The 15,000-nt window shown below is 48.5% G+C and overlaps 1 protein-coding gene across 1 annotated transcript in view; it reads right to left on the bottom strand.

Moving 5' to 3' along the window:
• ppip5k1a (diphosphoinositol pentakisphosphate kinase 1a) overlaps positions 1–15,000 on the bottom strand; it is a gene marked incomplete at its 5' end in the record, with an annotated part of 58,472 nt that overhangs the window by 13,473 nt on the left and 29,999 nt on the right. Inside the window, 13 exons of the mRNA XM_055154395.1 lie at positions 1,820–2,296; positions 2,970–3,023; positions 6,486–6,611; positions 7,229–7,322; positions 7,787–8,194; positions 10,321–10,428; positions 11,055–11,169; positions 11,312–11,439; positions 11,520–11,743; positions 12,092–12,233; positions 12,547–12,729; positions 13,011–13,132; positions 14,179–14,304. Of these exons, the coding sequence (XP_055010370.1) occupies positions 1,820–2,296; positions 2,970–3,023; positions 6,486–6,611; positions 7,229–7,322; positions 7,787–8,194; positions 10,321–10,428; positions 11,055–11,169; positions 11,312–11,439; positions 11,520–11,743; positions 12,092–12,233; positions 12,547–12,729; positions 13,011–13,132; positions 14,179–14,304 (2,307 nt within the window). The remainder of the gene's footprint in view (positions 1–1,819; positions 2,297–2,969; positions 3,024–6,485; positions 6,612–7,228; positions 7,323–7,786; positions 8,195–10,320; positions 10,429–11,054; positions 11,170–11,311; positions 11,440–11,519; positions 11,744–12,091; positions 12,234–12,546; positions 12,730–13,010; positions 13,133–14,178; positions 14,305–15,000) is intronic.

The raw sequence follows: 15,000 nt of genomic DNA, 5'->3' as shown, positions 1-15,000 counted from the left end.
TGGAAGCCACAGCAAAAGGACTAATTCAATTTGTCACCTGGACAAAAGTTTATTTTGGTCAAATCTGTTTCTAAGACACTGTCCCCAGAGTCTGAAGTGAAGAAGCAGCTTGGACGAGCTCAGAAAAACAGGTTTGACCAAAATAAACTTTTGTCCAGGTGACAAATTGAATTTGTCCTTTTGCCATTTCTCATTTCTGTCGAGTAATTTAGCAAAACTTCAGTGCAGTTTGTCCCTGTCCCGCGCACGAACGACCGTCCCAGCTGCTGTCCACATGCTGGATTATATTCTTTTCTTTTATCATAATTAGTCAGGATTAAAAGGACACTTGTATGTGCAGACTTGTGATGTGAGAGGAGCCTGTGTGCGTGTGTGTGAGTGTGTCTGTGTGTATGTGTGTGTGAGTGTGTGTGTGTCTGTGTTTTGGTTGTTTGTCGTTCTCACATCAACACTCTGTTTTCTGACATTGTTCTAGTGTGAAGTGACTCTAGTGTGTGACATGTGACAACCTGCACGGATGTGTGAATGATCCACATTTACACATGTCATTAATCACCAGGGCGCAGCATTTACCACTAAAGGCTTTGTTTACATGTTAGAGTGTGATGCACAAACACCGAGAGTCGACCTCGTGTCTTTAAATGTGACGTACAGAAGAACAGGAAATGTCCCTGAACAAACACCTCACACACTCACAGCTGAGTTTTATATCGGCTGAGGGCAGCTCCAAAGCCCCTTTTATCTGTATCACATCAAATCCAAAAAAATCCATATCAGTTGAGCCCTACTCATGACCAGAAGGCTGCTGGTTCTATTCCCGCTCGTGCCGTTGTGTTTTTGTTGTGTGGTGTAGGTGGTGTAGGTGGTGTAGGTGTAGGTGGTGGTGGTGTAGGTGGTGTAGGTGGTGGTGGGTGGTGGTGGTGTGGTGGTGTAGGTGGTGTGGTGTAGGTGGTGGTGTAGGTGGTGGTGGTGGTGTAGGTGGTGGTGTAGGTGGTGGTGGTGGTGGTGGTGTAGGTGGTGTAGGTGGTGGTGTAGGTGGTGGTGTAGGTGGTGTAGGTGGTGGTGTAGGTGGTGTAGGTGGTGTTGGTGGTGTAGGTGGTGTGTGGTGGTGGTGTAGGTGGTGTAGGTGGTGGTGGTGGTGTGTAGGTGGTGGTGGTGTGGTGGTGTGGTGGTGTGTAGGTGGTGTGTGGTGGTGTGGTAGGTGGTGTAGGTGGTGTTGGTGGTGGTGTAGGTGGTGGTGGTGTAGGTGGTGTAGGTGGTGGTGTAGTGGTGGGTGGTGGTGTAGGTGGTGTAGGTGTGTGGTGGTGTGGTGGTGTAGTGTAGGTGGTGGTGTAGGTGGTGTGGTGGTGGTGGTGTAGGTGGTGTTGGTGGTGTAGGTGGTGGTGTAGGTGGTGTAGGTGGTGTAGGTGGTGGTGTGTGGTGGTGGTGGTGTAGGTGGTGGTGTAGGTGGTGGTGTAGGTGGTGTTGGTGGTGTAGGTGGTGGTGTAGGTGGTGTTGGTGGTGTGTAGGTGGTGTAGGTGTGGTGGTGGTGTAGGTGGTGGTGTAGGTGGTGGTGCAGGTGGTGGTGTAGGTGGTGCAGGTAGAGAAGTGCGTTTAGGATTAGACTAAATCATCACTCAACCAATCACAGATCAACAATCCTCAAACAGCCAATCAAACGGCAGCTGCAGTCAGAGCGACCAATAACAAAGCAGCAAGCGACACTTCAAAACCAGTCACAGACAGGCATCAGGCACAGGTTAGAGAACAGCCAATCAGAGGGCAGCAAACCGGGGTCAGGCGCAGTCATTGGGCAGAGCGGCGCGGGGGCGGGGCTGACCGTAGCAGAGGAATTCAATTGGATCTCGTCCAGAGATGAGGCAGTTCCTGAAGAGCCGCAGGTGATACGAGCACAGGTGCAGGTGATGAGCCAGGGCCGCGTCCACCGACAGGTGTCTGCAGGGGCCCGCGTCCACCGACAGGTGTCTGCAGGGGCCCGCGTCCACCGACAGGTGTCTGCAGGGGCCCGCGTCCACCGACAGGTGTCTGCAGGGGCCCGCGTCCACCGACAGGTGTCTGCAGGGGCCCGCGTCCACCGACAGGTGTCTGCAGGGGCCCGCGTCCACTGACAGGTGACTGCGGGGGGCGGCGTGAGCCGGAGGAGAGGGGGAGGGGCCTGAGCAGGCAGGGGAGGGGCCAAAACACAAGGAGGCGGGGCTTAAAGGGCCAAAGGCAGGGCTTAAAGGGCCGAGGGCGGGGCTTAAAGGGACGGGACCAGATGAAAAACGCCTCAACAACTGAGAGAAATGCTGCTCCTCTAAAGAGAGAAGGAGAACAAGAAGAGGCAAAGAGGGAAAGGAAAAAGAGAGGGAGGAGAGAGCAAGAGAGAGAGAAAGAAAAAGGGAGTGACAGGAAAGGAGAGGAGAGAGAGACAAAGGGCAGAGCAGGTTTGAGTCACTCACATGAGTCTGAAGAGTCTGCAGAGGATGAGGCTAAAGGTAAAGATTTAACCCTCCCCCCCGTCCCCTCCCCTCCCCCCTGTCCCCTCCCCTGTAGGCGGAGCCTTTGTTTGTAGAGATTGTTTTTAGAAAATGTTATTTTCAACAAAACTGTTCTGAACAAACGCAGATGACATGCAGCAGCAAAACCCACAACAAACCAACATAACATCATCATCATAATAATATTATCAAATCAAAGCAATAAATCCAAGAGTCCACACGGCGTCACAACAACAACAACAACAGCAGCAGCACCACCACGCTCCTCCATCCACAGAATTCTGTTTTTAATCAATATATGAATAGCACAGGGGATTATGGGACTTTTAAACAGGTGCAATTAGACGCCCTCCCAGTGTGACTAAAATGGAGGATTGTTGGATTAGTTCTTCAGGATTAGACAGAAGCGCAGCTCTGAGTTACTCGTCCTCATTCTGATTGGACGGAGAGCACAAACACAGCACCCGATTGGTCCAGGTGCGGTCATACCTGCAGCAGAACACCAGAGGGGCGGGGCTACAGCTGAAGAATCATCTTTAGTCCCTGCACCAGAGCACCAATCAGAACAGAGCAAGAGTCAGAGGGCACGACCAATCACAGCGGAGGAACCGAAACAAAACCGCCAATCAGGGGCCACGCTGGACTGACCAATAGAAAACCAGCCTGTGACCAGAGGGAGGAGCTTCAGAGCAAATGAACCAATCACAGGAAAGGGATGTCACAACGGCATGAAACGGACCAATCACGGAGGAGTATTCAAATAGACTAATCATGGAGGAGTATTCAAACGGACCAATCACAGAGAACCTCGGCTCTGCTTTAAAGAGCAGCGCCCCCTTTAGAGACGCATGTCTTACTACACATGACAGTACACTACAGTACTGTTAAAATACTACAGTATAATACTGTTAAAATACTACAGTATAATACTGTTAAAATACTACAGAATAATACTGTTAAAATACTACAGTATAATACTGTCAGAATACTACAGAATAATACTGTTAAAATACTACAGTATAATACTGTTAAAATACTACAGTATAATACTGTTAAAATACTACAGTATAATACTGTTAAAATACTACAGTATAATACTGTTAAAATACTACAGAATAATACTGTTAAAATACTACAGAATAATACTGTTAAAATACTACAGTATAATACTGTTAAAATACTACAGTATAATACTGTTAAAATACTACAGAATAATACTGTTAAAATACTACAGTATAATACTGTCAGAATACTACACAACAGTATAATACTCCAGTATAATACTGCAGTGAGCTATAACCCGGGGGTGAAGAGTGGAGAGGACATTCATCACAGGGGCTCAGTGGTTGGAGGATTAGATTCCTGCCCAGACAAAGTTCTGTTGTTGTGTCCTTGGGCAAGACTCTCCACGCATACTGCTGACTGTGAATGTGGTGAGATTTGAACCAGATTCATCTGAGTCGCTCCATCAATGTGAGATCTGATTGGTCTGTGTGTGGTGATGTCATCAGTGTGAGATCTGATTGGTCTGTGTGTGGTGATGTCATCAGTGTGAGATCTGATTGGTCTGTGTGTGGTGATGTCATCAGTGTGAGATCTGATTGGTCTGTGTGTGGTGATGTCATCAGTGACGTAGAGTGGAAGAATCAGATACTAATGTAAAATATTATTTTAAATCATTAGAAACGTTTATTACGTTTAGAAAGAACTTAAATGATCTGAATCATGTAACTACTGTTCTTTATGTCTATCGTTTATCTGTTTGCTTTTCTGTATGTTTAGAATAATTACTTTAATCATTTGTATGTATAAATGCAATAAGAAAAAACTAAAACACAGAATCATTGCCTGAATGTTAGATCATCCTTGTGCTGTGTGCAGATAATGACATAAAGAAAACAACATTTCCACAAGTGAAAAAGTACAAGTTTAGATAAAGAACATTAATAAAACCAGAACGCACCAATCAGAGCACAGCACAGACACCCTCACAGACACCGACCAATCAGACGAGCAGATCTTAAACCACAAAGTCACAACTCAAAACATGGCAGACATTTTCTTTCCGTTCTGAATGACCAGAGGAAGGAGGGAGGAGACAGATGAGGAAAGGAAACAAGGAGACAAAAAGGCTGCATTCGAGCGCTGATGTCGTGACCCCGTGACGAGTGAGTGGGTTAGAAACGCCAAAAATGTGGAAAAAAAAGTAAAAAACTGCGATAAAACAACCAAAACAATGAGAAATGAATGTAAAAGGATGAGCGTGTGGGAGGTTCATGCAGACAGAGGAGGGAGAAAGTGTAGAGACGTACCATTGGTCGGAAACTTTGCAAACGACACAGAAAATCGCTTTACTGCCGGCATAGACAACAACTCTGCAAGAAACACAGGTCTGGAGTTACCAACCAATCAGCTGCGGCGCTCGGGTCAGGTGACTGGTCAGGTGACTGTCAGGTGGGCGTGGATGGCGTGGCCTACATCCTGGTTTTATTTAAATGAGGTCGTAGGGTCATGGACAGTGCTTGACTTGGTTTGTGATAAAAAAAATATGTATATATATAAAATAAATAAAACATGATCCAAAATGAAATAAATTATTTAAAAAATGCGTGAAGACACTTGAAGCGCCACACGACATAACGGACTCATGCAGTGAAGAAGATCAAACTGAAAATACAGTGATGTTAGAGGATGGTCCCAACATGCTCCCACACAAACATGGAGGTCACAAACATGGACGTCTCCCACACAAACATGGACGTCTCCCACACAAACATGGAGGTCACAAACATGGACGTCTCCCACACAAACATGGACGTCTCCCACACAAACATGGAGGCGTCCCACACAAACATGGACGTCTCCCACACAAACATGGACGTCTCCCACACAAACATGGACGTCTCCCACACAAACATGGCGGCGCTCGCTGCATGTCTCTTACAGCTGAACCTGAGTCACGACGATGAGGAGGGGGAGGGGACAGGAGGGGGCGGGGACGGGGGGGTCACATGACACGACCGGGTCTGATCCAGAGTCTGATCCAGAGTCTGATTTGGAGTCGGGCTGCAACCATAGACTGTGCATACGTGTGGACGTAGAGATTGTGTTTTTATATTTAAGATCGTGTTTTTATATTTAAGATCGTGTTTTTATAATTAAGATCGTGTTTTTATAATTAAGATCGTGTTTTTATAATTAAGATTGTGTTTTTATATTTAAAATCATGTTTTTAAATTTGAGATCATGTGTTTATATTTAAGATCGTGTTTTTGAGAAATATTTGAGATTGTGTTTTTATATTTAAGATCAAGTTTTTAAATTTGAGATCGTGTTTTTATATTTAAAATCGTGTTTTTATATTTATGATTGTGTTTTTATATTTAAAATCATGTTTTTAAATTTGAGATCATGTTTTTATATTTAAGATCGAGTTTTTATATTTAAGATCGTGTTTTTTGGAAATATTTGAGATTGTGTTTTTATATTTGAGATCGTGTTTTTATATTTGAGATCATGTTTTTATATTTGAGATTGTATTTTTATATTTGAGATTGTATTTTTATATTTGAGATCGTGTTTTTTGGATAAATTTGAGATTGTGTTTTTATATTTGAGATCGTGTTTTTATATTTAAGATTGTGTTTTTTTGGATAAATTTGAGACCAATCAGACGCCTTCTTTCCCCGAGGCCCCTCCCTCTACATTTGATTGACAGCGTGACCTTCACCAGCTTGGCTCCTGATTGGCTCTTTGGTTGCTATGACGCTCACAGCCTCGACGACCTTCATGTGGCTCCTGAGTCCATTTCTATATACAGTCTATGGTTCTGGTTTAGCTCTGGTTGAGTTCTGGTTGAGTTCTGGTTGAGTTCTGGTTGAGTTCTGGTTTAGTTCTGGTTGAGTTCTGGTTGAGTTCTGGTTGAGTTCTGGTTGAGTTCTGGTTTAGTTCTGGGTCGCTGGGTGCAGCCCGTTGAGTGCGTGCGGCGAGCGGCGGGTTACGTACCGTCTTTGTAGGACAGCGAGGCGGATGAGTATTTTTTGCGGTGCGCACGTGCGTAGTCCTGCAGGTTGGGGGCGCTAGAGGAGCCTCCGAGGACAGTGGTGCTGAAGAGTCCTGCGCACTGAGAGCCTGCAGGGGGCGCCGGGTTAGTCAGTGCAGCAACAGCCCCTCCCACAAAGGACACACGAGACGAGGAGACGAGGAGACAGGAGAGGAAAGGAGGCAGGGCATGCAAACAGTCACTGAGGATCAGTGGGTTTAGATCCACACTAAAACAGATCTAAACCAGGACTAAACCAGGTCTAAACCAGGACTAAACCAGGACTAAACCAGGACTAAACCAGGACTAAACCAGGTCTAAACCAGGTCTAAACCAGGACTAAACCAGGACTAAACCAGGTCTAAACCAGGACTAAACTTAAGTCTGAAATTGAATTAAACCAATTCTGAGACAGGACTAAACATAGATTAAACCAAAGACTAAACCAGATCTAAAACTAGGTCTAAACCAAGGGTCAAATCTGGTCTAAACCAGGTCTAAACCAGGTCTAAACCAGGTCTAAACTAGGGCTCAGAACTGGACTAACCCAGGTCCAAACTTGGAGGCTGCTTTCATGTTTTCTCGTGTGGATGAAAACCCAGTGAGCGACTGAGAGACGAGCAGAGAGTTGGTCCAATCAGAACAGAGCCTGCTTCCCTTCCTCTCCGTGATTGGTCCACGGGCGGGTGGGGGTGGGGTTACTCACCGAGGCCGCTCTGCTTCATCTCAGGAGACTGACGCGAGCAGAGTGAGAACAGACGATAACTGCCCCCTTTGGACGAGGACGTCTCCGACAAAACCTGAAACAAAACCTACAGGTCAGACACGTGGAATCCCTCATTCAGCCAGAAGGGGGCAATGGAGAGATGCTTCAGCGCTGGTCATGTTCTGGTCATGTTCTGGTCATGTTCTGGTCATGTCCTGGTCATGTTCTGGTCATGTTCTGGTCATGTCCTGGTCATGTTCTGGTCATGTTCTGGTCATGTTCTGGTCATGTTCTGGTCATGTTCTGGTCAGGTCCTGGTCATGTTCTGGTCATGTTCTGGTCATGTTCTGGTCATGTTCTGGTCATGTTCTGGTCATGTTCTGGTCATGTTCTGGTTTCAGAGTCATGTGTGAGGACATCTTCTGAGTCACCTCCACAGATCAGAGCTCTATGGAGTCAACTTTCCACAGGTGCATCTGGTGTAATATTAGAGCTGCTCTCTCCTCCACAGATCTGGTCTGGTTGTGTTATAAACTGTAATATTAAAGCGGCTCTCACCTCCATAGATCCGGTCTTGTGGTTGCGTATCAGGGGGGACTTCCTCTGGATGCTGATTGGCTCGGACAGAGGGACGTGGCGGTCGGTCTCGCTCCTCTCGGCGCCGTCTGCGGCCCCCCCCCCCTCCTCGGGTTTGTCCCCGTCGTCTCCCTTCCTGGGTTTGTCGGAGCTCAGGTCCTCCAGGCTGTCCGTGTGTTTGGGCCCGTTGTGGAGCAGGGGGGACGGGTGCCTCCTCCTGCCCAGGCCGAAGCTCCCTCCTCCGGGCTGCGCCGCCTCCACCTGCTGCGCCACCTCCGCCGACGCCGGCCTGAACCCGAAGCCCAGGGGCGGGTTGTCCTCCTCCTCCACCCCCTTCACGCCGGGGCTGAAGTGCAGCTCCACGTGGAAACGCTCCTCTGACGAAAGGTCCTGAAGAGAACACAGGAACACATACATCACAAACAAACATCACAAACAAACATCACATACATCACAAACAAACATCACAAACATCACAAACAAACATCACAAACAAACATCACAGACAAACACCACAAACATCACAAACAAACATCACAAACAAACATCACATACATCACAAACAAACATCACAAACATCACAAACAAACATCACAAACAAACATCACAGACAAACACCACAAACATCACAAACAAACATCTCAAACATCACAAACAAATATCACAAACAAACATCACAGGCAAACACCACAAACATCACAAACAAACATCACAAACAAACATCACAGACAAACATCACAAATAAACATCACAAACAAACATCACAAACAAACATCACAGACAAACACCACAAACAAACATCACAAACAAACACCACAAACATCACAAACAAACATCTCAAACATCACAAACATCTCAAACAAATATCACAAACATCACAAACAAATATCACAAACATCACAAACAAACATCACAAACATCACAAACAAACATCACAAACAAACATCACAGACAAACACCACAAACATCACAAACAAACATCTCAAACATCACAAACAAATATCACAAACAAACATCACAGGCAAACACCACAAACATCACAAACAAACATCACAAACAAACATCACAGACAAACATCACAAACAAACATCACAAACAAACATCACAGACAAACATCACAAACAACACAAACAAACACCACAAACATCACAAACAAACATCTCAAACATCACAAACAAATATCACAAACAAACATCACAGGCAAACACCACAAACATCACAAACAAACATCACAAACAAACATCACAGACAAACATCACAAACAAACATCACAAACACACAAACATCACAGACAAACATCACAAACAAACATCACAAACAAACACCACAAACATCACAAACAAACATCTCAAACATCACAAACAAACATCACAAACAAACATCACAGACAAACATCACAAATAAACATCACAAACAAACATCACAAACAAACATCACAGACAAACACCACAAACAAACATCACAAACAAACACCACAAACATCACAAACAAACATCACAAACAAACATCACAAACATCACAAACAAACATCACAAACAAACATCACAGACAAACATCACAAACAAACATCACAAACAAACATCACAGACGAACATCTCAATCACAAACATCTCAAACATCACAAACATCTCAAACATCACAGACAAACATCTCAAACAAATATCACAAACATCACAAACAAACATCGCAAACATCGCAAATATCACAAACATCTCAAACATCACAAACAAACATCGCAAACATCTCAAACATCACAGACAAACACCACAAACATCACAAACAAACATCACAAACATCACAAATATCACAAACAAACATCACAAACAAACATCGCAAACATCTCAAACATCACAGACAAACACCACAAACATCACAAACAAACATCACAAACATCACAGACAAACATCACAAACATCACAGACAAACATCACAAACAAACATCACAAATAAACATCACAGACAAACATCACAAACAAACATCACAAACATCACAGACAAACATCACAAACATCACAGACAAACATCACAAACAAACATCACAAACAAACATCACAAACAAACATCACAAACAAACATCACAAACAAACACCACAGAGCTTCAGGTTCTCCTTTTTGACCCTCGAGTTTATCTGGACTGATTCAAGTTTGAGGAAACTTTCAAGACACAATTTTGTCACTCTCCCCCCGTTTACAGCTGCAAAACTCTCTGCTCTAGTGAGATGTGCAGCTCTCCACAGGACGGGCCCACAGTCTGGTTTAATCCTGGTTTAATCCTTGTTTAGTCCTGGTCCAGTCCTGGTCCATTAGACTCCACAATTTTCTAACGCTGAAGTTGTCGCACTTATTTCTTTATAAAGTTGTTCTAGGTCAATATTATGATTTTAAGTATTCCAACCTAATGCTCGGTCGGGGTCAGGGGCCTGTGCAGGGGTCAGAGGTCATGCCTGTGCAGGGGTCAGAGGTCAGGCCTGTGCTCGGTGGGGGTCAGAGCTGACCTCTGACCTCTGGCCTCTCACCTTGTTGTTGTCCTCGTAGAGCATGATGACGATCTGGGTCATGTAGTTGAGCTCGGACACGGCGCTCAGATAATCCATGGCTCTTTTCCACTGCTGGTCCTTCTCCTCCTGAAACAAACACACAGTAAACACCTCACAGAGTCCTCACAACGACAGGTCCTCACAATGATAGGTCCTCACAACGACCGGTCCTCACAACGACCGGCCCTCACAACGACCGGCCCTCACAACGACCGGTCCTCAGAGGTCCTGTGTGTGTGTGAGGTCCTGTGTGTGTGAGGTCCAGTGTGTGAGTGTGAGGTCCGGTGTGTGTGAGTGTGAGGTCCGGTGTGTGTGAGTGTGAGGTCCGGTGTGTGTGAGGCCCAGTGTATGTGTGAGGTCTGATGTGAGGTCCAGTGTGTGAGTGAGGTCCAGAGTGTTTATGAGGTCCTGTGTGAGGTCCAGTGTGTATGAAGTCCAGTGTGACATCCAATGTGAGGTCCAGTGTGTGTATGAGGTCCAATGTGAGGTCCAGTGTGAGGTCCAGTGTGAGGTCCAGTGTGTGTATGAGGTTCAGTGTGAAGTCCGGTGTGTGTGTGTGTGGTCCGGTGTGTCTGAGGTCCAGTGTGTGTATGAGGTCCAGTGTGTGGTCCTGTGTGTGTGTCTGAGGTCCAGTGTGTGTGTCTAAGGTCCGGTGTGTGTCTGAGGTCCCGTGTGTGTCTGAGGTTCGGTGTGAGGTCTGGTGTGGGCCTCACGTCCAGCAGGCCTCCGTATCTGAAGAGTGAGAGCAGAGAGTGAACGTGACTCTCAGACGTGAAGTACAAACGAGTCCTGACGTGACGACCCGGAGACAAGACCCCACGAGAATATCTGAAACACAACAGAACTGAAACAGGACCGGACCAGGACCAGATCAGGACCAGATCAGGACCAGACCACGACTGAACCAGGACCAAACCAGGACCGGACCAGGACCGGACCAGGACCGGATCAGGACCGGAGCAGGACTCACAGTGGGTGTAGTTTGTTTACAGACTCGTCCTCGTGTGTTCGTTGTAGATCCATCTGAATCTTCCTGACCAGTGGGAGGCAGTACGCGTACGCAATGTCCAACTTCTCCGCTCGACTGATGCCGTACTCCTGAAACACAAACATTTCTGAGTTTAACCTTTAATAATCTTTCTTGAACCTTTCCTGAACCGTTATCTCTCGTTCTTTACCTGAGGAATGACGATGTCGGCGAGTGCTCTGCTGAGTCTGAACAGCTCCAGCGTGTCCTCCAGGCCCAGGGTGGAGTTGTGGATCACGTCGTACTTCACGCAGTCATAGATGTCGGGGATTTTGCTGATGTCATAGCGACCGTTCTTCATCCGAAAGTCTCGCTCCAGTTTGGACCATCTCTGCAACATCAGCTCCAACGACTCTGAGTGGTACAGCTGCAGGTCTGAAGGACAGAGACCAGGGAAAGACCAGGGAAAGACCAGGGAAAGACCGGGGTTAGATCTGGTTTAGTCCAGGCTTAGAACATCTCAGGAGACACTTCCTCAGACTCTTGGAGAGAAACAGGAGAACCACCACCAGCTCTGTGTGGACCTCTGTGAGGACCTCTGTGAGGACCTCTGTGAGGACCTCTGTGAGGACCTCTGTGTGGACCTCTGTGAGGACCTGCTTAACAGCCTGTTTGACAGGAGAATACAGGAGGGTCAGATATAGCGGGTGGAGTTACCTGCAGAGGTGGAGGTGGGTGGAGTTACCCGCTGAGGTGTGGGTGGGTGGAGGTGGGTGGAGTTACCTGCTGAGGTGGGGTCCTCCATGCGTGTGCGGATCTGTGCGGTCAGACTCTGGATCAGGGCGTAGACTCGGTCGCAGGTCTGGACGGGGTTCTCCACCTGCTTCATCGAGTTGATCAGAGACGCTCCACTGGTGGGAGCCAACTGCACCAACCGAGAAAAACACGAGATTACACCAATAAATCTGTGTTGTGTGTTGTGTGTGTTGTATGTTGGTGTGTGTACCTGTGTGTAGTCGTCGTCGGTGAAGGTGTGGTCTCTCTGGAGGATCTCGTGGAGCCTGTGGTGTGTTTGTTGTGTGTGTGTTGTGTGTGTATAGTGTCTGTGTTGTGAGTATAGTGTCTGTGTTGTGTGTATAGTGTCTGTTTTGTGTGTATAGTGTCTGTTTTGTGTGTATAGTGTCTGTGTTGTGTGTATAGTGTCTGTGTGTGTGTTGTGTGTGTGTTGTTGTGTGTACCTGTGTGTAGTCGTCTTCGGTGAAGGTGCGGTCTCTCTGGAGGATCTCGTGGAGTCGGGCTTTCACTCGGTGTTGGCAGCCGCTCAGTGAGTCACAGTCGTTGTCCAGGAGTCCGTTCATGTTTGCACTTTTCACCATCTGCACCAGGATCGGAGTCAGCTCCCCCTCCAGCGCCAGCAGACCCTACAGAACCAGAACCACAACCACAACCACGTCAGGATCAGAGCCAGGACTGAACCAGACCTCCGACCTCCCTCCGACCGCCCTCCGACCGCCCTCCGACCGCCCTCCGACCGCCCTCCGACCGCCCTCCGACCGCCCTCCGACCGCCCTCCGACCGCCCTCCCTCCGACCCTCCCTCCGACCGCCTCCGACCGCCCTCCGACCGCCCTCCCTCCGACCTCCCTCCGACCGCCCTCCCTCCGACCTCCCTCCGACCGCTCCAGGACCGAAGCGGGTCTGACCTTGGCGAAGGCGGCGGCCGTCATCTGGACTCTTCCTTCGTCGGAGGCGTAGATCTTCAGGTCGTGTCTGTAGGTGCTGTGGAGCCGCAACAAACCACACCCCGGGAACCCGGCGTAGTCCCCTACACACACATACAACACACAACAGTCACACGCCCTCCTGTGTGTCAGGTGTGGTCCTGTGTGTCAGGTGCCCTCCTCCGTGTGTCAGGTGCGCTCCTGTGTGTCAGGTGTCCTCCCCGTGTGTCAGGTGCGGTCCTGTGTGTCAGGTGTCCTCCCCCGTGTGTCAGGTGCGCTCCTGTGTGTCAGGTGCGCTCCGTGTCAGGTGTGGTCCTGTGTGTCAGGTGTCCTCCCCCGTGTGTCAGGTGCGCTCCTGTGTGTCAGGTGCGGTCCTGTGTGTCAGGTGTCCTCCCCCATGTGTCAGGTGCGGTCCCGTGTGTCAGGTGTCCTCCCCCGTGTGTCAGGTGCGCTCCTGTGTGTCAGGTGTGGTCCTGTGTGTCAGGTGTCCTCCCCCGTGTGTCAGGTGCGGTCCTGTGTGTCAGGTGCGGTCCTGTGTGTCAGGTGTCCTCCCCCATGTGTCAGGTGCGGTCCCGTGTGTCAGGTGTCCTCCCCGTGTGTCAGGTGCGGTCCTGTGTGTCAGGTGCGCTCCTGTGTGTCAGGTGCGTTCCTGTGTGTCAGGTGCGGTCCTGTGTGTCAGGTGCGGTCCTGTGTGTCAGGTGTCCTCCCCCATGTGTCAGGTGCGGTCCCGTGTGTCAGGTGGTCCTCCCGTGTGTCAGGTGCGGTCCTGTGTGTCAGGTGCGCTCCTGTGTGTCAGGTGCGCTCCTGTGTGTCAGGTGCGCTCCTGTGTGTCAGGTGCGGTCCTGTGTGTCAGGTGCGTGTCCTGTGTGTCAGGTGTGGTCCTGTGTGTCAGATGTCCTCCCCCGTGTGTCAGGTGCGGTCCTGTGTGTGTCCTGTGTGTCAGGTGTCCTCCCCCGTGTGTCAGGTGCGGTCCTGTGTCAGGCGCGGTCCTGTGTGTCAGGTGTCCTCCCCCGTGTGTCAGGTGCGGTCCTGTGTGTCAGGTGCGGTCCTGTGTGTCAGGTGCGTGTCCTGTGTGTCAGGTGCGGTCCTGTGTGTCAGGTGCGGTCCTGTGTGTCAGGTGCGGTCCTGTGTGTCAGGTGCGGTCCTGTACCTTGTCCTCCTGGGTACATGCAGCGAAACGCTCGTCCCAGCTCCTCCGCCTGGACTCGACCTGCGGGGGTCAACTCCCCCCCCCACTTCAACACCAACAGCAGAGACGGGCCCTCCCTCCGACAATCTGAAACACACACACACACACGACTGAAACACACACACACGACTGAAACACACACACGACTGAAACACACACACACGACTGAAACACACACACACGACTGAAACACACACACACGACTGAAACACACACACACGACTGAAACACACACACGACTGAAACACACACACACGACTGAAACACACACACACGACTGAAACACACACACGACTGAAACACACACACGACTGAAACACACACACGACTGCACACACACACACACACACACACGACTGAAACACACACACGACTGAAACACACACGACGACACACACACACGACTGAAACACACACACACACACACACACACGACTGACACACACGACTGAAACACACACACACGACTGAAACACACACACACGACTGAAACACACACACACGACTGAAACACACACACGACTGAAACACACACACGACTGAAACACACACACGACTGAAACACACACATCAGAGAAAGAAAGGGTGTGTGTGTGTGTGTGTGTGTGTGTGTTGTGTGTGTGTGTGTGTGTGTGTGTGTGTGTGTGTGTGTGTGTGTGTGTATAGTGTGTGTGTAGTGTGTGTGTTGTGTGTGTATAGTGTGTGTAGTGTGTGTTGTGTGTGTGTTGTGTGTGTAGTGTGTGTGTTATGTGTGTGTGTTGTGTGTGTGTGTATGTGTGTGTG

This window comes from Boleophthalmus pectinirostris, unplaced genomic scaffold, assembly GCF_026225935.1.
Source record: "Boleophthalmus pectinirostris isolate CB_2022bp ecotype Guang Dong unplaced genomic scaffold, ASM2622593v1 HiC_scaffold_19, whole genome shotgun sequence".
In the NCBI taxonomy this organism is placed as follows: Eukaryota; Metazoa; Chordata; class Actinopteri; order Gobiiformes; family Gobiidae; genus Boleophthalmus; species Boleophthalmus pectinirostris.
The sequence above is the reverse complement of the archived record's forward strand: the minus strand, read 5'-3'. Positions and strand labels throughout refer to the sequence as shown.